Here is a 23,898-nt window from a genome sequence, read left to right on the forward strand (position 1 = left end):
CCCATAGATGGAGCGCTGGAGCTTGCATACCTTGTTAGCATTCTTAGGATCGACAAAACCTTCCGGCTGCATCATATACAATTCTTCCTTAAGAAAGCCGTTAAGGAATGCCGTTTTGACGTCCATTTGCCATATCTCATAATCATAGAATGCGGCAATTGCTAACATGATTCGGACGGACTTCAGCTTCGCTACGGGTGAGAAAGTCTCATCGTAGTCAACCCCTTGAACTTGTCGATAACCCTTAGCGACAAGTCGAGCCTTATAGATGGTCACATTACCATCCGCGTCTGTCTTCTTCTTAAAGATCCATTTATTTTCTATGGCTCGCCGATCATCGGGCAAGTCAGTCAAAGTCCATACTTCATTTTCATACATGGATCCTATCTCGGATTTCATGGCTTCTAGCCATTTGTCGAATCTGGGCCCGCCATTGCTTCTTCATAGTTCGAAGGTTCACCGTTGTCTAACAACATGATTTCCAGGACAGGGTTGCCATACCACTCTGGTGTGGAACGTGTCCTCGTGGACCTACGAAGTTCAGTAGTAACTTGATCCGAAGTACCTTGATCATCATCATTAGCTTCCTCTCTAGTCAGTGCAGGCACCACAGGAACATCTTCCTGAGCTGCGCTACTTTCCGGTTCAAGAGGTAGTACTTCATCAAGTTCCACTTTCCTCCCACTTACTTCTTTCGAGAGAAACTCTTTCTCCAGAAAGGACCCGTTCTTGGCAACAAAGATCTTGCCTTCGGATCTGAGGTAGAAGGTATACCCAATGGTTTCCTTAGGGTATCCTATGAAGACGCATTTTTCCGACTTGGGTTCGAGCTTTTCAGGTTGAAGTTTCTTGACATAAGCATCGCATCCCCAAACTTTTAGAAACGACAGCTTAGGTTTCTTCCCAAACCATAATTCATACGGTGTCGTCTCAACGGATTTCGACGGAGCCCTATTTAAAGTGAATGCGGCAGTCTCTAAAGCATAGCCCCAAAATGAGAGCGGTAGATCGGTAAGAGACATCATAGATCGCACCATATCCAATAGAGTGCGATTACGACGTTCGGACACACCATTTCGCTGAGGTGTTCCAGGCGGCGTGAGTTGTGAAACTATTCCACATTTCCTTAAGTGTGTGCCAAATTCGTGACTCAAATATTCCCCTCCACGATCTGATCGTAAGAATTTTATTTTCCTGTCACGTTGATTCTCAACCTCACTCTGAAATTCCTTGAACTTTTCAAAGGTCTCAGACTTGTGTTTCATTAGGTAGACATACCCATATCTACTCAAGTCATCAGTGAAAGTGAGAACATAACGATAGCCACTGCGAGCCTCAACACTCATTGGACCGCACACATCAGTATGTATGATTTCCAATAAGTTGGTTGCTCGCTCCATTGTTCCGGAGAACGGAGTCTTGGTCATCTTACCCATGAGGCATGGTTCGCACATGTCAAATGATTCGTAATCAAGAGACTCTAAAAGTCCATCAGCATGGAGCTTCTTCATGCGCTTGACACCAATGTGACCAAGACGGCAGTGCCACAAGTATGTGGGACTATCATTATCAACCTTACATCTTTTGGTACTCACACTATGAATATGTGTAACACTACGTTCGAGATTCATTAAGAATAAACCATTAACCAGTGGGGCATGACCATAAAACATATCTCTCATATAAATAGAACAACCATTATTCTCGGATTTAAATGAGTAGCCATCTCGAATTAAACGAGATCCTGATACAATGTTCATGCTCAAAGCTGGCACTAAATAACAATTATTGAGGTTTAAAACTAATCCCGTAGGTAAATGTAGAGGTAGCGTGCCGACGGCGATCACATCGACCTTGGAACCATTCCCGACGCGCATCGTCACCTCGTCCTTTGCCAGTCTCCGTTTATTCCGCAGCTCCTGCTTTGAGTTACAAATATGAGCAACCGCACCGGTATCAAATACCCAGGAGCTACTACGAGTGTTGGTAAGGTACACATCAATAACATGTATATCACATATACCTTTGGTGTTGCCGGCCTTCTTGTCCGCTAAGTACTTGGGGCAGTTCCGCTTCCAGTGACCACTTCCCTTGCAATAAAAGCACTCAGTCTCAGGCTTGGGTCCATTCTTTGGCTTCTTCCCGGCAACTGGCTTACCGGGTGCGGCAACTCCCTTGCCGTCGTTCTTGAAGTTCTTCTTACCCTTGCCTTTCTTGAACTTAGTGGTTTTATTCACCATCAACACTTGATGTTCCTTTTTGATCTCCACCTCCGCTGATTTCAGCATTGAATATACCTCAGGAATGGTCTTTTCCATCCCCTGCATATTGAAGTTCATCACAAAGCTCTTGTAGCTCGGTGGAAGCGACTGAAGGATTCTGTCAATGACCGCGTCATCCGGGAGATTAACTCCCAGCTGAGTCAAGCGGTTGTGTAACCCAGACATTTTGAGTATGTGCTCACTGACAGAACTATTTTCCTCCATCTTACAACTGAAGAACTTGTCGGAGACTTCATATCTCTCGACCCGGGCATGAGCTTGGAAAACCATTTTCAGCTCTTCGAACATCTCATATGCTCTGTGTTGCTCAAAACGCTTTTGGAGCCCCGGTTCTAAGCTGTAAAGCATGCTGCACTGAACGAGGGAGTAATCATCAGCACGCTGCTGCCAAGCGTTCATAACGTCTTGGTTCTCTGGGATGGGTGCGTCACCTAGCGGTGCTTCTAGGACATAATCTTTCTTGGCAGCTATGAGGATGATCCTCAGGTTCCGGACCTAGTCCGTATAGTTGCTGCCATCATCTTTCAGCTTGGTTTTCTCTAGGAACGCGTTGAAGTTGAGGGCAACATTAGCGTGGTCCATTTTATCTACAAGACATATTGTAAAGATTTTAGACTAAGTTCATGATAATTAAGTTCATCTAATCAAATTATTCAATGAACTCCCACTCAGATAGACATCCCTCTAGTCATCTAAGTGAAACATGATCCGAGTCAACTAGGCCGTGTCCGATCATCACGTGAGACGGACTAGTCAACATCGGTGAACATCTTCATGTTGATCGTATCTTCTATACGACTCATGCTCGACCTTTCGGTCTTCCGTGTTCCGAGGCCATGTCTGTACATGCTAGGCTCGTCAAGTCAACCTAAGTGTATTGCGTGTGTAAATCTGGCTTACACCCATTGTATTCGAACGTTAGAATCTATCACACCCGATCATCACGTGGTGCTTCGAAACAACGAACCTTCGCAACGGTGCACAGTTAGGGGGAACACTTTCTTGAAATTATTGCGAGGGATCATCTTATTTAAGCTACCGTCGTTCTAAGCAAATAAGATGTAAAACATGATAAACATCACATGCAATCAAATAGTGACATGATATGGCCAATATCATTTTGCTCCTTTTGATCTCCATCTTCGGGGCGCCATGATCATCGTCGTCACCGGCATGACACCATGATCTCCATCATCATGATATCCATCATCGTGTCTTCATGAAGTTGTCACGCCAACGATTACTTCTACTTCTATGGCTAACGTGTTTAGCAATAAAGTAAAATAATTTACATGGCGTTATTCAATGACACGCAGGTCATACAAAAAATAAAGACAACTCCTATGGCTCCTGCCGGTTGTCATACTCATCGACATGCAAGTCGTGATTCCTATTACAAGAACATGATCAATCTCATACATCACATATATTTCATTCATCACATCCTTTTGGCCATATCACATCACAAGGCATATGCTGCAAAAACAAGTTAGACGTCCTCTAATTGTTGTTGCATGTTTTTACGTGGCTTCTATAGGTTTCTAGCAAGAACGTTTCTTACCTACGTAAAACCACAACGTGATATGCCAACTTCTATTTACCCTTCATAAGGACCCTTTTCATCGAATCCGATTCGACTAAAGTGGGAGAGACAGACACCCGCTAGCCACCTTATGCAACTAGTGCATGTCAGTCGGTGGAACCTGTCTCACGTAAGCGTACGTGTAAGGTCGGTCCGGGCCGCTTCATCCCACGATGCCGCCGAAACAAGATAAGACTAGTAGTGGCAAGAAAATCGACAACATCTACGCCCACAGCAAGTTTGTGTTCTACTCGTGCATAGAAACTACACATAGACCTAGCTCATGATGCCACTGTTGGAGATCGTTGCAGAAATTAAAATTTTCTACGCATCACCAAGAACAATCTATGGAGTCTTCTAGCAACGAGAGGGAAAAGAGTGCATCTACATACCCTTGTAGATCGCGAGCGGAAGCGTTCAAGTGAACGGGGTTGATGGAGTCGTACTCGTCGTGATCCAAACCACCGATGATCCTAGCACCGAACGGACGGCACCTCCGTGTTCAACACACGTACGGAGCAGGGACGTCTCCTCCTTCTTGATCCAGCAAGGGGGGAGGAGAAGTTGATGGAGATCCAGCAGCACGACGGCGTGGTGGTGGAAGTAGCGGGATCCCGGCAGGGCTTCGCCAAGCGCAAGCGGGGAGGAAGAGGTGTCACGGGAGGGAGGGAGGCGCCAGGGCTTGGGGTGCTGCTCCCATGCGCCTCCCCACTATATATAGGGGTGGAGGGGGCTGGTTTCTTGCCCTCCAAGTCCATTGGGGCGTTGGCAAAGGTGGGGGTAAGAAATCCCATCATTTCCCTTCCCCACCGATTGTTATCCCCCTTTTTTAGGGATCTTGATCTTATCCCTTCGGGATATGATCTTATTCCTTCTAAGGTGGGATCTTGGTGTGCCTTGACCAGGGGTGTGGGGCCTTGCCCCCACTACCCAAGTTCATGTGGGTCCCCCCATGCAGGTGGGCCCCACTTCGGAACCTTCTAGAACCTTCCCGGTACAACACCGAAAAATCCCGAACATTTTCCGGTGGCTAAAATAGGACTTCCCATATATAAATCTTTACCTCCGGACCATTCCGGAACTCCTCGTGACGTCCGGGATCTCATCCGGGACTCCGAACAACTTTCGGTTAACCGCATACTAATATCTCTACAACTCTAGCGTCACCGAACCTTAAGTGTGTAGACCCTACGGGTTCGGGAGACATGCAGACATGACCGAGACGACTCTCCGGTCAATAACCAACAGCGGGATCTGGATACCCATGTTGGCTCCCACATGTTCCACGATGATCTCATCGGATGAACCACGATGTCGAGGATTCAATCAATCCCGTATACAATTCCCTTTGTCAATCGGTACGTTACTTGCCCGAGATTCGATCGTCGGTATCCCAATACCTTGTTCAATCTCGTTACCGGCAAGTCACTTTACTCGTACCGTAATGCATGATCCCGTGATCAAACACTTGGTCATATTGAGCTAATTATGATGATGCATTACCGAGTGGGCCCAGAGATACCTCTCCGTCATACGGAGTGACAAATCCCAGTCTCGATTCGTGCCAACCCAACAGACACTTTCGGAGATACCCGTAGTGCACCTTTATAGCCACCCAGTTACGTTGTGACGTTTGGCACACCCAAAGCACTCCTATGGTATCCGGGAGTTGCACAATCTCATGGTCTAAGGAAATTATACTTGACATTTGGAAAAGCTCTAGCAAACGAACTACACGATCTTGTGCTATGCTTAGGATTGGGTCTTGTCCATCACATCAGTCTCCTAATGATGTGATCCCGTTATCAATGACATCCAATGTCCATAGTCAGGAAACCATGACTATCTGTTGATCAACGAGCTAGTCAACTAGAGGCTCACTAGGGACATGTTGTGGTCCATGTATTCACACATGTATTACGATTTCCGGATAACACAATTATAGCATGAACAATAGACAATTATCATGAACAAGGAAATATAATAATAACCATTTTATTATTGCCTCTAGGGCATATTTCCAACAGAACAATCCTTTGAGGGGTTTGTTCGGGGTATCTTCATCTCTACCAGAACCACAATTAGTTACCCCTCAACATACTGCACCTACTGAAAATATTGGTTATGAAATTCCTTCGGGTATGATAGAACAACTGCTAGTTAATCCTTATGCAGTACATGGAACCGAACATACTGATATGCACTTGATATATGTAGATGAAATTTGTGGATTATTTAAGCTTGCAGGTTTACCCGGAGATGAAGCTAAGAATAAGGTTTTCCCTTTATCTTTTAAGGGAAAAGCATTGGCATGGTATAGGCTATGCGATGATATTGGATCTTGGAATTGGAATGGATTAAAATTGTAATTTCACCAAAACAATTATCCTATGCATCTAGTTCATTGTGATCGGAATTATATATATAATTTTTGGCCTCGTGAAGGAGAAAGTATCGCTCTAGCTTGGGGGAGGCTTAAGTCAATGTTATATTCATGCCCCAATCATGAGCTCTCAAGAGAAATCGTTATCCAAAAAAATTATGCTCGGCTTTCTCGTGATAATCAATCCATGCTCGATACTTCTTGTACTGGTTCTTCTATAAAGAAGACTATTGAATCCAGGTGTGATCTTTTAGAAAGAATTAAACGCAACTCTGAAGTTTGGGAACCCGACGAAGGTAAAGAGCCAGGAATTAAGCTTAAGTCTGATTGTGTTAAATCTTTTATGAATACCGATGCTTTTCACAAGTTTAGCACTAAATATGGAGTTGACTCTGAGATAGTAGCCTCCTTTTGTGAATCATTTGCTACTCATGTTGATCTCCCCAAGGAGAAGTGGTTTAAATATCATCCACCTACTAAAGAAGAAATTAAGGAATCATTAGTAGCTAAGGAAGAAACTATTATTTACAGTGTTGATCCAGTTGTTCCTACTACTTCTATTGAAAACCCACCTTTCCTTGTTAGGATAAAGGAACATGCTAAGGTTTCAACTATGGTCCACAAAAGTAATATGAAAGCACCTAAACCATCGGAACAAATCAAAGTAGAACCTAGCGTTGCTATGGTTAAAGATCTCTTGGTAGAAAATATAGATGGGCATGTTATTTACTTTTGTGATGAAGCAGCTAGAATTGCTAAACCAGATGAGAAAGATAAACATAGACCTATTATTGGCATGCCTGTTGTCTCAGTTAAAATAGGAGATCACTGTTATCATCGTGTATGTGATTTAGGTGCTAGCATAAGTACTATTCCTTTTACGTTATATCAAGAAATTATGAATGATATAGCACCCGCTAAAATAGAAGACATAGATGTTACAATTAAACTTGCTAATAGAGACACCATCACACCACTTGGGATTGTTAGAGATGTTGAAGTCTTTTGTGGGAAAATAAAATATCCTACTGATTTTCTTGTTCTTGGTTCCCCACAAGATGACTTTTGTCCCATTATCTTTGGTAGACCCTTCTTGAACACTGTCAATGCTACTATAGATTGTCATAAACAAACCGTCAGTGTTAACTTTGGTGATGAGTCTCATGAATTTAATTTTTCGAAGTTCAGTAGAAAACATCATAAAAAAGAATTACCTAGTAAGTATGAAAGAATTGGTCTTGCTTCTATTGCCGTGCCTCCTACTGATCCACTAGAAGAATATTTGTTAGACCATGAAAATGATATGCATATGCATGAAAGAAATGAGATAGATAAAATTTTCTTTGAACAACGACCTCTGCTAAAACATAATTTTCCTATTGAAACTCTTGGAGGTCCTCCTCCACCTAAAGGTGACCCCGTGTTTGAATTAAAACAATTGTCAGATGATAACCCACAAGTATAGGGGATCGCAACAGTTTTCGAGGGTAGAGCATTCAACCCAAATTTATAGATTCGACACAAGGGATGCCAAAAAATATTTGAAGGTATTAGTAGTTGAGTTGTCAATTCAACCACACCCGGAGATTAATTATCTGCAGCAAAGTGATCAGTAGCAAAGTCGTTTGATAGTTTTGATAGTAGTGACAGTAGCAATGATAACAGTAAGAGTGATAGCAGTAATTTGGTAGCAAGTGTAATAGTGATGATATCAGTAGTAACATAGCAGAAACAATATGGAGAAGTTCGTAGGCATTGGATCGATGACTTGTTGGATGATATTCATCATGTGACAGTTATAACCTAGGGTGATTCAGCACTAGCTCCAGTTCATTGATATAATGTAGGCACGTATTCCGTAAGTAGTCATACATGCTTTATTAAAAGAACTTGCATGACATCTTTTGTCCTACCCTCCCGTGGCAGCGGGGTCCATATTGAAAACTAAGGGATATTAAGGCCTCCTTTTAATAGAGAACCGGAACAAAGCATTAACACATAGTGAATACATGAACTCCTCAAACTACGGTAATCACCGGAAGAAGTCCCGGTTATTGTCACTCCGGGGTTACCGGATCATAACACGTAGTTGGTGACTATAACTTGCAAGATCAGATCTAGAACATGGATATAATGATGATAACATAAACGGTTCAGATCTGAGTTCATGGCACCCGGGCCCAAAGTGACAAGCATTAAGCATGGCAAAGTCATAGCAACATCAATCTAAGAACATAATGGATACTAGGGATCAATCCCTAACAAAACTAACTTGATTACATGATGAATCTCATTCAACTCCTCATCGACCAGCGAGCCTACGAAGGAATTACTCACTCCCAGTGGGGAGCATCATGGAATTGGTGATGGAGAAGGGTTGGTGATGATGAAGAACGAAGATCCCCCTCTCCGGAGCCCCAAACGGACTCCAGATCTGCCCTCCCGAGGAAGAACAGGGCTTGGCGGCGGCTCCATCTCATGGATCGCGATAATTCTTTCTCCCTGATTTTTTCTCCGAAAATAGGAATTTATAGTGGCAGGGTTGAGGTCTGCGCGCCAGGAGAGGGGGCGCGCCCTGGTGGGTTGTGCCCACCCAGGTGCCCCTCTGTGGCAGGTCTTGGCTCCAGAAATTCTCTTTTATTGTATAAAAATTCCTCGCAAAGTTTCGTTCCATTTCTAGAACTTTTATTTCTGCACAAAAATAACACCATGGTAGTTCTGCTGAAAACAGCGTCAGTCCGGGGTTAGTTTCATTCAAATCATGCAAATTAGAGTCAAAAACAAGATTAAAAGCGTTAGGAAAAGTAGATACGTTGGAGACGTATCAACTTCCCCAAGCTTGAATATTTGCTTGTCCTCAAGCAATTCAGTTGATAAACTGAAAGTAAAAAGAAAACTTTTACAAACTCTTTGCTCTTGTTTGCATAAATAAGCTTAAACAGCACCCGGGTTTTCAGCCAACATTATAACTAACCATATAAACAATAACTCTTAAAGGTTACAATGAGTCATATCAATGACATAATCAGTTAGCGAGCAATAGTAAGATATCTCGAATGGCAACATGTTGTCAAAACAACCATGATATAATATGACAATAGTGGTATCTCGCTAGCCCTTTCTGAGACCGCAAAACATAAATGCAGAGCACCTCTAAAGTTGAAGCAGCGAATAAATATTGTAACTCATGGTAGAAAAGATCCAGTCATGATGGACCCAACATTAGCTACACACAATGCATAAATCATGACAGCTGTGCTCTACTCAGTTTCTGGCGCTTATTTTTAGAAGGTGGTGACACAACATAAAAGTAAATAGATAGTCCCTTCGCAGAGGGAAGCAGTGATTTGCAGAGGTGCCAGAGCTCTATTTTTAAAACAGAGGTAAATGATTATTTTGGGACATGGACCCTTCTCATTTACTTCACGACTATCAGTTATCAATATCTCCCATGCTAAACAAGCTAGTGGCAGTTCCCAAGCGATAAAAGTAAAGGTTTTGACTCTGTTGGGAGTTTTTGTTTGATTATTCGAGCGCTTAACTCTTTTTGTATTTTGCAGTTTGGGACTAGGCATCCCTAATACCGCCCTTTTCTCATGCGATGGTGAGTGAATAAATAGTCGACCTGAGAATAACCCGTTTAGCATGGAAGATACCGACTACCTCCTGTCGTCCCATGAATCATCCAGGCACACAAAACGAATATTTTAGAAGTTTTTAGAGGTGACACATGCAAATTTACTTAGGACGGTAGGGTAATACCGCATATAGGTAGGTATGGTGGACTCATCTGGGATAACTTTGGGTTCAAGGTTTTTGATGTACAAGCATAATTCCCACTTAGTACAGACGAAGGCTAGCAATTTAGATTAAGCGGCCAGCTAGAGAGCAACAACGATCATAACCATGCATTATGCGTAAGTAACATTGGACACTAGCATGAGTAGGATATGAACACCATGAACATAAATATCATAGAGGCTATGTTAGTTTTGATTCAACTACATGCATAAACATGTGCTAAGTCAAGCTACTCGAAGATTCAGAGGAGGATACCATATCATCATACTACATCACAATCATTTTAACACTATGTTGATATCCAAGATAAATCATTATTAACTCCCAGCTACTTATGCATGGCATGAGAAACTATAATCTCTAATTGTCATTGCAAACATGTTTAATCATAATGGGTTGAATCATGGATACTAGGTTAAACATATTTACACAGACAGAACAAGTCGAGTTCATACCAGTTTCTCCCTGCCACGGCCAGTTCATCGAATGTCGTCATTATTGCCTTTCACTTGCACGGCCGAACGATATGAAAATAATAATAGTGCAAGAGTGCCGTGGACTAAGCTGGAATCTGCAAGACATTTTATTCAACAGGAGAAGACAAGGTAAAATGTGCTCTTTATTAGATCAACAGTTATTCATATGAGAGCCACTCAACATTTTCATCGTGGTCTTCTCCTCGATACAACTCGAATAAAAAGAAAAGAAATTCAGAGAAACAACACTGAAATATTTTTGGAGTTTTTGGTTTTCTTGAACAAGCAAACAAAAGAGAGAAGCAAAAACGATAAAAACTATTTACACGGGAAAGCTCCCAACAAGCAAAAGAAGAACAAGGAAATCTTTTTGGGTTTTCTTTTTAGTATTACTACTAAGCATGCATAGAAAATAAATTAACTATAACTAATATTTTTTGTTGTTTTTCTAAAGTTTTTCAAACACACCAGAAGAAAGCAAGAAAATAAATCTAAGCATGGATAATACAATGAAAGAGTGTGAGCACCGACAAATGGAATAAGTGAACATGAATGTAAAGTCAGTGGAAACACGTACTCCGCCAAGCTAGGCTTTTGGCCTAACTTGGTAGTCGATCAGTAACCTGGAGGGTAATAGTCGTGCTGAGGAGCGGGCATCCACTCGTCCCACAGCTGGGGCTCCTGCTGTGCTGCCGCCGCAGCAGCCTAAGCGTTCCGGTAGGCGATGATATCTGCAGGCATAATCCTATGTCCTCCCCTCGCAGCAGAATCAAACAAAGCGGGTGCAGGCAATGGAATAACATCACGAGTTTTAACGCTAAAGACCAGGTTATAAGACCCACTCGCCCTCGATCGGATGGGTGAGCATGGTGCCGTGCACGCACAGCTAGGATCTTGGACCAATACGCCACTATGCTAGGCCACAGCAGCGCCGTGTTGTAGAAGAGCTCAATCCTGTGAAGGGGGCCGCCTTAGTCAAGCTTATTCTTGAGGAAGTGCAGGAGCATGTTGCCGCTTCACCGGCGTATCAGTGGGACTGCGATCTGGACACCATGAGCACACAATCCCATGGTCACACCTTGGACTGAGCCCACGTGGGTAATGTAGACAAAGCCACTTCTTGCGCTTCGTGAACCATCAGGTCAGGCGCCAACGGGGACGGCAATGACTACGCGAAAGAGGATGAGAAGAGGAGGGAAGGGGACACGACCAGGTCAGGCACAGGTGTGGGCGCGAGTTAGTAAGCGGTCGCGGCCAGGAGCGCGCTAGAGGCGAGTGCCGCGGCGTGATGGTAGGAACGGCGCAGTGGGCGGCGGTAGATGGGAACCCTAGCCGGATCTTTGAAGAGAGAAGGACGCGAAGCGAGGGACGAAGACGTGGGCGGTGTCGGTGTCGGTCGGGCCATCGTGGTGAGGAACGGGAGTTGGACGGGAAAACCGGAGCGTGATGGGAAAGTAAACCGGCGGAAAAAAACGCGTGAATCGTGAGGGTGCGGGGAGGGCTGACGAAGGATTGTGCAGAACGCGGTCCATTTTGACAGGAAAAGGAACATTACCTATTTTTTAGATGGGGCGCGGGCGGACTCGCGAGTTTTTTCCCTCTCGTTAGGGTTTCCTTCACCCGGTGGCGATCTCACGCCGCCGTCGAGCGTTTCTCCTTCCCTCCTCCGATCCTTCTTGCAGGGTGGTTCTTGGCCGATTTTGGGGTGATCCCAGCATCACTTCCCGGCCTGGTTTTCACCTCCCTGTTGGGAACGGAGAGCTAGGGTTAGTTCTCAAGGCCCGATCGTTTTCTACCTCGGGCTAGGGTTCAAGTGTTTGAGGCGATGGGATCGAGGACCAACGAGGCTTCGGGTTCCAGCTCCGCATCAGATGTGGAGAAGATGATGGCTGAGTTGGGGCTCCACGAGGAAGACCTCGATGATGTCGTCTTTGACGAGAAAGCTGCACCACCGGAGGTAGCAAGGTGGATGGCGGTGGCTAGAGTTCACACAGACAAGCCATACAATCAATATTGGTTCTTCAAGAACATGCGGGCTGCGTGGGATCTAGCTCGCGATGTCAAGTTCCGTCCACTGGAGGATAATCTCTATACTCTGCAGTTCTTTTGCTTGGGGGACTGGGAACGAGTGATGCAAGAAGGGCCATGGAATTTCAGGGGGAACGCCGTCATCATCACACCTTATGACGGCATCACCAAGCCAACTGAGGTGAAACTAGACACTCTTGACATATGGATATAGATCCACGACGTACCTGATTTATATGCGCATCTGGTTGGGCCATTAGCTGCAAAAGTCGGGGAAGTTTTGTTCACGGAGACGATGACTCAAGACTTTGCTGTAAACTTCTATCGAGTATGGGTAAAGATCAACGTCAACAAACCTCTGAAGAACGCGGTCTCTATGATTCATGATGGCAAGCGTCAGATATACCGTGTGAGATACGAACGCCTCCCGGATTGGTGTGCGGTGTGTGGCCATCTTAGGCATGTCTACAAGGAGCACGGCAATGGTATTCACCCCCATCGGCGTTGTACTACAAGAATCTCAGAGTTGAATGGAATATGCGTGTTGGAGCAGGCCCGGGGGCGGGGCGAGGAAGAGGACGCCGCAGCAGCCACCGTGGTGGACGTGCTGAGGGTGGAAAAGCTGGATATGGTAAACCCAACGATGCAGATTCTGAGCTGCCACTAGATGCCGATGAGGATGCAGTCATGAAGGAAGTGGAGGAGAGCGGGAAACGCACTTATGATCAATTAGGAGAGCCTATTATAACTAGCTCTTCGGCCTCCCTTCCCAATCTTGTTTCTCCAGAGAATATGGTGAACCCGCTAGCGATTGTTCCGGCGGGAGCTGTGATGGTGAGTCCTCCTCCAAAGAGAGATCCAAAGAGGACCAGGATGGAAGATGATGGCATGGATGGACAGAGTTCAACAGTGAGGACTTTGGCGGGCTCCTTCGAGGAGCGCCGCCGGGCCCAATGAGTCCATTATGCTGGAACTGTGGCGGTTTGGGCAAATCCGCGACGGTTCGAGAAATTCGCGATTTTGCGAATAAGTTTGCCCCTACCCTATTGTGTATCGTAGAAACTCAGATAGATGGAACTAGGGTAGAAGCTTTAGCTGGCTCGTTCGGCTATGATAATGGATATGCTATTGATAGTCAACGTAGAAGTGGTGGCATTGGTGTTTTTTGGAACAATGAAATAAAACTTGAGATTTTAGGTTACTCGGAGTATCATATTGATTGCTCCGTGACAGAATCAAGCATGGATCCGTGGAGATTAACTGTAGTGTATGGAGAAGCTCAAACACACCTCATATCACAAACACGGGACACTCTCAAGAATTTGAGCACGCTCACTAATCTCCCGTGGATATGTCTAGGAGATTTCAATGAGGTTTTGCGGCCCGATGAGCACGTCGGAATTGGACAGAGAATCAACGCACAAATTCAAGCTTTTCGAGATGTCGTGGACGTGTGCAGTTTAATGGACATTGGCTTCTAAGGACGGCCGTGGACTTTCGAGAAGAAAGTGAGGGGAGGGACATACACTCGGGTACGCTTGGATCGGGCTTTGGCCACGACAGAGTGGCGCACTCTGATCCCTTTGGCTGATCTTACACACTTGACAGCAGCCACCTCTGACCATTGCCCAGTTTTACTGAATTTAAACAGAGAGGAGAGGGTGGCCCGGCCACCTCGAACTTTCCGATATGAGGTCATGTGGGAGGGCCACTTGGACTGGGGAGAAGCGATCAACACAATATGGTCGGAAAAGGGTCTGTGCACAACACTGGAACAGCTCAAGGAAAAGTTGCATGCGATATCGAGCGACTTAGGGCACTGCGATAGAAACACCTTTGGCTGTGTTTGTAAGGAGATCAAGGACCTGAAAAGGAACTTGAGAAACTTCAGTCAGACCCCAATCGCACGGCTCCAACCCATATTGAGCTCAAGATAAATGAGAAACTGGTGGAACTCTATCACCGTGAGGAATTGATGTGGAGGCAAAGGTCCAGAATTCAGTGGCTAACGTCTGGCGACAAAAACACAATTTTTTTCATTTAAGAGCAAGTATAAGGAGGAAGAAGAACATGATTAAAGCTTTGCAAAATTCTCTCGGGGTAATATCTGTTGATCCCCACGAGCTAAAGGCCATGGTACAAGACTTTTATACATCTTTGTACACATCTGAAGGTACTCACAACATGGATGTGGTACTAAACAAGAGCTCCTGTGCGCCCCCTACACCAAGGATGAGGTAAAATCAGCTTTATTCCAAATGTTCCCAACAAAAACCCCCGGTCCGGATGGATTTCCGGCACATTTTTATCAGCATCATTGGGTTCTTTGTGGTGATGAGGTTACAGAGGAGGTGTTGAAAATTGTAAGGGGAAAGGAAAGTCCGAAATGCATCAATGACACAATTCTAGTGTTAATCCCGAAGGTAACCAATCCGTCCCTACTGCCACAATTCAGACCCATAAGCTTATGTAATGTTTTGTACAAGATTGCTTCCAAGGTCATTGCCAACAGGTTCAAGCAAGTTTTACCAAATATTATCTTTGAAGAGCAGTCGGCCTTTGTACCGGGGAGACTCATTACAGACAACATAATTAGTGCATATGAATGCCTTCACTTTATGAAAAGGAGCAAATCCAAGGTAAATAGCTACTGTGCTTTGAAGCTTGATATGATGAAGGCCTATGACAGATTGGAATGGGACTACCTGCAAGCAATGATGTTGAAACTAGGATTTGCATCAACTTGGGTAAATATTGTGACGAGCATGGTACGCACTGTCTCTTTCTCTGTCCTTTTCAATGGTGAGAGACTTGATCATTTTAGCCCGGGAAGGGGCATTCGGCAGGGAGATCCGATCTCTCCATACCTTTTCTTAATTGCAGCAGAGGGCCTCACGTGCCTCCTCAAATCTAGTTCTTCGTCATCCCAGCTTGAGGGGATCAAGGTGGCTCCAACGGCTCCTGTCGTCAACCATCTCCTTTTTGCCGATGATAGCCTGCTGCTTTTTAAGTCAAGCACTAATGGGGCTGATTCAGTGTCAACCCTACTGAATGACTATTGTATGGCTTCGGGACAGCGCATTAATCATGAGAAGTCTTCAATCTTTTTCAGCCGTGGCTGCCCTCAGGTGGTAAGAGATAGTATTAAGACTACTTTAAATGTCCACAATGAGTCTTTGAGCGATCGGTATCTAGGAATGCCCACCGATGTTGGACACTCGAAGAATGGCACGTTCAAATACCTGAGAGACCGCGTTTGGGAGAAGGTGAAAGGATGGACGGAGAAAATGCTCTCTTATGCTGGCAAAGAAATCCTAATCAAATCAGTAGGACAGGCTATTCCCGTGTATTCCATGTCTTGTTTCCGGCTACCACGAGGCCTATGTGAGTGTGTCATCACTAATACGGCAGTTCTGGTGGGGCAGTAAACAAGGGAAGCGGAAGCCCAGTTGGGTGGTTTGGGACGTGATGACTAGACCGAAGTACATGGGGGGACTTGGGTTCCGCGACTTGGAGATCTTCAACCTCGCCCTTCTAGCCCGGCAAGCTTGGCGACTGTTACATCATCCCACTTCTCTGAGTGCATGTTTGATCAAAGCAATTTACTATCCGGACAATACTCTTTTTGAGGCAACTTTGGGCTCACAACCTTCGCAGATATGGCGAGCGATCATGGATGGACGTGACATAATGGTACAAGGCCTCATCCGTCGAATTGGCAATCGTGAATCAACTGAGATCTGGAGCTCGAACTAGATCCCGAGGCCGAATCTGAAACGGCCTCTAACATCTCTGCTACAACATCCACCTTCTAAAGTCTCCGAGTTGATCATTCCAGCCACCTCATCATGGAACGAACAACTTGTTCGGACGACATTCATTCCGATTGATGCAGAGGCAATTTTGCAAATACCCTTGTGCACACGCCAGACTGATGATTTTTGGGCGTGGAGTGAGGAAAGGACTGGCCGGTTCACTGTCAGGTCGGCGTACAGAATGATACAACAAACTAAGCTCAGCCGAGAGGCTTGGTTGTATGAGCAAGGAGGATCCTCACACAGTGAAACAGATATCAAGTTTTGGTCACATCTATGGGGGGTTCAGGTCCCTTCGAAACTTAAGAACTTCCTATGGAGATTAGCACATCATACGATACCGACGACAGGACTTTTGAATCCGCAACATGTCTACTAGCAGTTCATGCATCCTATGTGGAGCGGAGGATACTTGGCGCCATGCTCTCCTGAATTGCACCGTCTCAAGGAGTACGTGGGCGCTTTCATCAGAAGCAATTCTTGACGGGATTAGTAAAAACATCAATGACAACGCCAAAGATTGGTTATTCTCCATGCAAGAAGTGCTGCCTCAAGCAGAGTTCATAAAATTTGTGGTCACACTCTGGGCTATATGGGATGCACGACGTAAGGCGATTCACGAGCAGATATACAAAAGTCCATTCTCAACACATTCTTTTGTGCAGTCATATTTGAGAGAGTTGGAGGTTATTAAATAGCCATCAATATCGGTACCAAGGTCTGGCCCTCGACCATCACACTGGATACCGCCTCCGGTGGGAGCAGCAAAAATTAATGTGGACGCGACAGTTGGGAGAGGAGGGAGATATGGAGCTGTGGGAGCTATATGCAGAGACCACTGAGGTGCTTTCCTGGGAGCTTCGGCAGTGGTGTTCATGAGAATCTCAGACCTAGCCACTCTGGAATGATTGGCAATTAGGGAGTCTCTTTCCCTGGCAGAGGATCTGTATGAGCGGAGGATTCAAGTTTCATCAGATTGCAAGGTGGTCGTGGAAGATGTCCGAGAAAGAAACCCGACGGTTTATGGAGCACTTATACATGATATTAGATCGTATGTCTACTTTTCAGGCTTGTAGTATTAGTCATGAATTTAGGAGCTCGAATGTTGAGGCTCACAAACTTGCGAAGCATGCTTTATCGCTTCCGGTTGGCCGACATGTGTGGTTAGGCCAGCCGGATGGACTTTCTTTCGTCCGTGTAAACGTTGTGATGATTTAATAAAAGCTTCCGAGTTTGTCTAAAAAAAATCTATTTTTTAGATAGTAGAGAAATTACTTTCATTGAAATCACATATCTTCTGTACATCTAATATTGGTAGTGGTGTGAGTAGAGGATTCTCGGGCGGTTCAGTATCTCTCAAGGTACGTTGTGTTATTCCATCTAGGGACACCACGGTACCATAGAAAGTACAAAACTTATCTATTGATTCCTCCAATACCGACACCTCCTAGTATTCATGTTATTATTGTAATTTCTATTTCCTTTTGTTTTTTTGATGCTTTTTTTTGCTACCTAGACCTTGTATTATTTATTTAAAATTAATAATAATACGCAGCAGAGTCCTGCTATTTCCGTCAAAATGCCAACACCTCCATCAAAGAGTTGTTCTCTTTGGTATTTTTCATTTCACTTAATGATGCAAAACATTAAGACGTGGGACATAAGTGTCTCGTCATCGTCTTGACCAACGACTAACAAACGGACTGCGTTCATCTAATAAGGACCAGACGCGGGCCATGTTATTGTTCCAAAACGGAGAGCATATTATGTAATACAAAGAAGAATGCAACCTTACGCATGAATCTGTAGGAAGATGGATTGCGCATATTTCAGTAGCATATAGGCCCAAATGAATATCCACATCTTAAAACACAAAATATTGGAAGTGAAGCTTGCCTAAAGAGATCGCACTATACAAGATCAGCGTGTAGTTCAAAAAAGGCACACTAAAGTTAGGATGTACAGGCGTGCAATAATAAGTTTACAAATGTAACGGAACACAAATGTAACGGAACACGTGTGGTGATTAACACTGAATATAGAGGAATTGACATCATTAATTATAAAATATATCAACAAACTTTAATTATAAAATATATGAACAATTTATAGTACAATGTAAGAAAAATTCAAGTCATCAATCTAGAATTTTGATTTGTCAGCTAATATCTACAACCTACTTACTTCAATACTTGACCTGTGAGACATCTAATCTACACAAACTATGGATTTGCTAATTCTCACTTGACTAAGTATTTTCATATTCGATTGTGACTCAACAAATTCTCAGCCCATGGCCACCTTTGAATTGAACACGGGTACGAAGATGATCGTCGGCCGGTGGATTATGACATGTGGCGTTACTGGCACCAAAAATACTGGAGCCGCATGGTACACCGGATTACTCTGCTCTACCGGCCGGAACGCCACTGCATGGGGTGGTGTTTGTTGGGTAGCTCTGGCTGCTGATGTCGACGTGGTGGTGATCAAAGAAGCCGTGTCATCTGTCGAGTCCGCCGTCAACGAAGGCGACGACGCTATCCGCCGTGCGAGAGCAGGGGCGAGCGGCGGCTTGGAGGGCTTCGTGCCAGCCATCGAGGTCTCGCACAACGGATTCGGCGACATCGTGATCCGCGGCACGAGAGAGGGAGCGGGAGCGGCCAGGCCCTGGGATGGCCGCCCGTCGACGTCGGCCGGCTTCGCCGGCAACAGAGCCGGCGACGTCGCGCTACGCCGCATGGGAGCTGGTTTTCGGACGGCATGGGAGGCCGGCGACGGGGCGGCGGCGTCGCGGAACAGGTAGACCCGGAACCGGCGCCTGTTCTGGTCGTTGAACAGCCGGGCCTGCAGGTCCCGGTAGAGCAAGATGTCCAGCATGTCCCGCAGGTCCTCGTCCGTGTCCACGTCGCAGAGCGAGTCCAGCCCCTCGCCGGAGTAGCAGTACTTGACGGAGAAGTCGGAGAAGCCCGCGCGCGCCGCCAGCAGGTCGCGGAAGCCCTTCGTCGAGACGGACGAGAGGACGTTGAGGAGCAGGTGCTCGCCGCCGACGTACCTCGGCGGCCGACCCTCGGCGCGCTCGATGCTCCCGCCGTAGCTAACCATCAGCTTCACGCGGCGCTGCTTGTCGGCTGCCATGCTCGGTGCGCGGCGTCGCCGATCTTCTCTCGAACGGGATTCCGATGATCCAGTGGGTGGAGGCAGACTGGAGGGGGTCGTAGTATGGTGCACGGGGAAAGCCACGCTACTGCCGTCGACGCAGTTATATAGGTTGAGCTTTGCCCCCTTCGAACGAGAGCCGGACCCGGACTCATGACCGAACAAGATACTATGTTATAATCGGAACCGGCCAAAGCGAGGCGACGGCCTTTTGCCGTCCGATGCTTCAGGATCACGATGGAGCAAATCGTGTGCCAGCGTTTCCACCCATGGTAGCCTGGTTCGCGGGTCGATGGTGCGATCCCCGTCCCGGGGTCGATTGACCCCAATCGAGGGTCGGGGACGACGGCGGGTCGAGCTGGATCGATTGCCGGATCACGACCCCGATCGATAGATGCTGACCCAGATTGATACGCAGGATTGCCACAAACATGTAAGAGTTCATGGGGAATTGATGCTTACCAGGCAATCGCAATACAAAATACTGAACTCCGCCGGCCTTCCGGAGTCCGACCTTCCGGTATCCGCTGCTCGCCTGCCGAAATTCAAGTTGTCCACTGCCGTATGAGGCATCTCCCGTCCCGCAACCGCGCCACCGCCTTGGTACGACCTCGCCGAACTGGTGGATATGGGTGCGAAGGGCAAACAGGAGAGCGTGGAGCAGTGGAGGCTGACGGTGGAAGGCCTGGAGCTTGATCCATGCCGGACTGGTGGTTTGAAGATGAACCGATAAAGAGGAGATTTGGGGATCGAAATTGCTATGCATACGATACTTTTTCGTCGGACACCTGTACGACCAGACTGTAAAAATTGTTGCATGGTGTGGCCCACAAACTAAATTATCTTGGGTTGTCTCTAATCGTATGAGCGTTCGATCGTGCGTATAGGAGGACTCTTTGGGGATAGTTGTGCGACCAAACGCTTCGTGGGAAAGTAATAATTGCAAATGAGAAAATCACGCCATGAGGGTTGACGTGTGGCCGCATTTGTTAATCTTTTTTATTTTTATTTTCTAAAGTATCAGACAGGATTATTTTCCTTCCTTGCAATATGTTGGGAAATAGCACTACCATCGTTACATGACTTAAGACCATGACCTACAGTACCACATTTTATGGAACTTCTAGTGGCAGCGTGTGTGCTCGCGCACGTGCGTGTGTTGCGCCTAGTGCTTTAAACAAAAACCCCTCATTGTAAGAGTCGGGACCAGCCATCAATGCTTGACAATACATCACAAACATATCCCAAAGTTCTTTTATTTTAAAAAAACACATACACAAACGCATGGACGCACACCATATCTTTTTTCAGGATGGCTACCTAAATACAACCATAATATCAGGTGGTACATTCAAATAGCATCATGCCGCGGAGCGTCACGGGCACATCCGCAATGATCAATGAGACATCTGGCTCACGAGTTTGCTGCTCTTGCTAGACGAGAGGACGGGGAGCAACTACAATAGAAGCTGAGCTTGTGATGCAAAAATAGAAAAACAGTTCTGGACCTATGGATTGGAGATGGAAGGCACAGATTCTGGTGAGGGATCCCACGCCCCTGAAGTGTACATTTTACAGAAACCCCCCACTTAAGAGTAGATATAAAACCAAACTTTTGTAGTGAACACCTCAAGTCTCTCTCAAATCAGCAGCGTTGATGCCCCATCTTTGTACATATCTGTTTATGTGGACAATCTTGGCTTCTACTACTACATCAGCTATAAAAAAATGCAATACCTACCATAAAATATTTGAGTGCATGAGATAATTCAGCCATTCCCTTCAAGCATTACTAAGCATACCTCTAAAATTGGATAATCCATGTACATTTCCAGAAACACAACATAACAGACTTTTCAGTACATGTCAAGTGATATGACCGGCAAAATCATGAGAGGATCATTTTCAGTATATGACCGGCAAGACTGAGTATTGTAAACTAAAATGATCACCACTCAACAAGCATTACTATTAATAATTTCAACAGACTTTTGCCTCCAGTTCTAGTGCTTCCAAATGGTACATGGCAGAAAAGTTGGACCCCTCGGTCTTCAGTAATAGTGCTTCCTGTAACGTGCCTCAGACGAAAAAGATTAGGACGAGGGTCTCCAGACCGCTTTATGGGAGGATGGGTCCAAATATTGCTCAAGAACATGCAAGGAAGTTGCAAACATGCTGGTTAACATCTTCAAACATCAATTTTTAAGAGCAAGGCAATTATTTCAATCATCATGTAAGGACTTGAGCAAGATGAAAAATAAAACTGAAACCCTCATTACCTAATGCAAACCAATTATTCAGAACAAGAAGATACTTTGGGTCTGACATTATCCTACACTCACACTGGAAAAGCACCCATTGTTTTTCCACATAAACAACCTTCTCAACATCAGAAGCCCACAGATACTCTCCGGAGCAGTGTGAGAAAGACAAACTTTATCTTATGAAGATTTTATCGGTTAAGTTGCCACGAACAGGGACACATCCCTGCAAACTGAAAATCAAGTACTTGCAGTTCATAAGAGCATGGTTACAACCTCCACTAACCCCATCCCGGCACTAAACAAGTCATCACATTTTAGAAAATGGTCCAGTGTGATAGCCGGTTCATAATTGCTACTCAACTACATTACCCAGTAACACAATCCAGCCAGTGAGCAGTTCACCCAATTTTGAACAAGGTACCCTGTGATAGCAAGTTCATAATCACTTGAAATTATAGACTAAATATGCAACAAAATTGGTTCTATGGGAAAACACCAATTACCTACAAGTCCATTCGGATATTGCCTCCACACACATGTCTGGTGCACAGGAATCCCGAATCACAGTGATGTCTTCCAGTAGCATGCAGCAGTGCGAGAATTCATCATTCGTCCATGTTGTGACGCAACTTGGTAGCATCTTCATGTGTAATTTAATGAGGACGATGTCTTTCCACTGTTCAGATCAGCCAAGCGCAACCACACCTGTGTATTTTCCAGCGGCTCCAAATCCACACCGGCAACTCGGCGACAGAGTGCCTCTGCATATCTCTTTAATTCAGCCGACAGTGCCGACACAAGACATGCAGAAATCCTGTGCACAAATATATGCTTCACTTAGATGACCTAGATCCGGGAATCCACCTAGGGAGAATTGCTGGTTTGCGATGCTATTCAGGTTAATCATATGCATAATCTAAATGGTCAGCATGACAGCACAATGCAACACAATGGTATGTATCTTGCTCCTCGAACAAAATTAACAAATACTTGCTTCATGTTACTTTATGTAATATATGCAGGACATCTGTCGTATTTCACAAGGATAAGATTTTTTTTGGGCCTGCTAGTTGAAATATTATGAAACTGAATTGCATAACAGTGTTGCAAGCAAAATACAAGGAGCAAAAGCCTTTGAACTGCTATCTTCAGGACTCAAAACAAAATTAGGACATCTAATTTTCCACTTGAAACTCATCTCTTGTCCTATGATCCAATATAAACTAACGCCCTTACTTTTTTGGGGGGGAAATCTACCTAATTATTACACTGTAAAAAAACTCCACCGGATTATACAGCAAGTTAAAGCAGTTTATACCATCTTGGTGTTACTGACCAATAAATACATCAAGAAATCCAATTCTCTCTGCAATGCCTTGTAATTTGTATGGACTAAGACAACTCGTGCCTGAACAGATCTTGGCGCGTGAAAGATTTTGATGCATGGATAAGCCACAGTTGAAGTCCAACACAGAAAAAGAAATAGTGGCTGAGTACTGCACAGGAACATATGTTTTCAGATAAAGACCAAGATCAGTTGGATCTGATTGAAACTATTATAACAGATTCAACAAGAACATGTACGAGAAAATACAGTAACAAAATAGAGATGTAGTATAAATCGACTAGCTCATAATGCTTTAACAAAAATTATGAAGAATGAACACCGTGGCGGCGATTTCTAGGTTCGCACCAGTGGTTGGTCTGGAAGAAGGCGAGGAGCGTTTCGAGCTACTGCTAGATCTTGAGAGGAGGAGGTAGGGAGCACGCCCACGAGTAGATCCTAGGGCCTGTGAGGGCGAGGAGACGACGATCCCACCACCGGCTTGCCGTACGCCGATGAGCTTCCATTTATTCCGCCTCAAACTAGGCCACGGGAGCCGTCGAAGCGGAGGTGGAACGGCACCATGACTGGGCGTCGTGACCCAGCTTGGCTCTGGATCTAAACGAATGCCGCCGCCCGGGAATTCTTGGATCTGCGCTGCCGCCACGGCCGGAGGGGAATCGGTTTTTGGACGAGGAGGACATCGGGCGGAAATTAACTAGGAAGGAGGGACGTTTTTGCACATAAACATGTAATTTTGCGGCTGAAGCACCTCTGCCATCCATCT

The 23,898-nt window shown here is 45.3% G+C and overlaps 1 protein-coding gene across 5 annotated transcripts; it reads right to left on the bottom strand.

The window, feature by feature from the left end:
* Window positions 1-18,406: 18,406 nt before the first annotated feature.
* LOC123180676 (uncharacterized) lies at window positions 18,407-23,898 on the bottom strand. 5 transcript variants are annotated; one of them, XM_044592781.1, is made up of 4 exons: window positions 23,481-23,898; window positions 23,124-23,283; window positions 22,291-22,601; window positions 18,407-21,590 (listed from the first exon to the last, which is right to left on the bottom strand). In XM_044592781.1, the coding sequence occupies exon 4, from the start codon at window positions 19,500-19,502 to the stop codon at window positions 18,654-18,656; it is 849 nt and encodes a 282-aa protein (XP_044448716.1). In that variant the 5' UTR covers window positions 19,503-21,590; window positions 22,291-22,601; window positions 23,124-23,283; window positions 23,481-23,898; the 3' UTR covers window positions 18,407-18,653. The 5 variants fall into 5 exon arrangements, with proteins under 5 accessions (XP_044448716.1, XP_044448715.1, XP_044448712.1 ...); XM_044592780.1 differs by having other exon boundaries at window positions 18,407-22,209; window positions 23,481-23,891; XM_044592777.1 differs by having other exon boundaries at window positions 18,407-22,601; window positions 23,481-23,890.

This window comes from Triticum aestivum, chromosome 1D (genome assembly GCF_018294505.1).
Source record: "Triticum aestivum cultivar Chinese Spring chromosome 1D, IWGSC CS RefSeq v2.1, whole genome shotgun sequence".
Classification (NCBI taxonomy): domain Eukaryota; kingdom Viridiplantae; phylum Streptophyta; class Magnoliopsida; order Poales; family Poaceae; genus Triticum; species Triticum aestivum.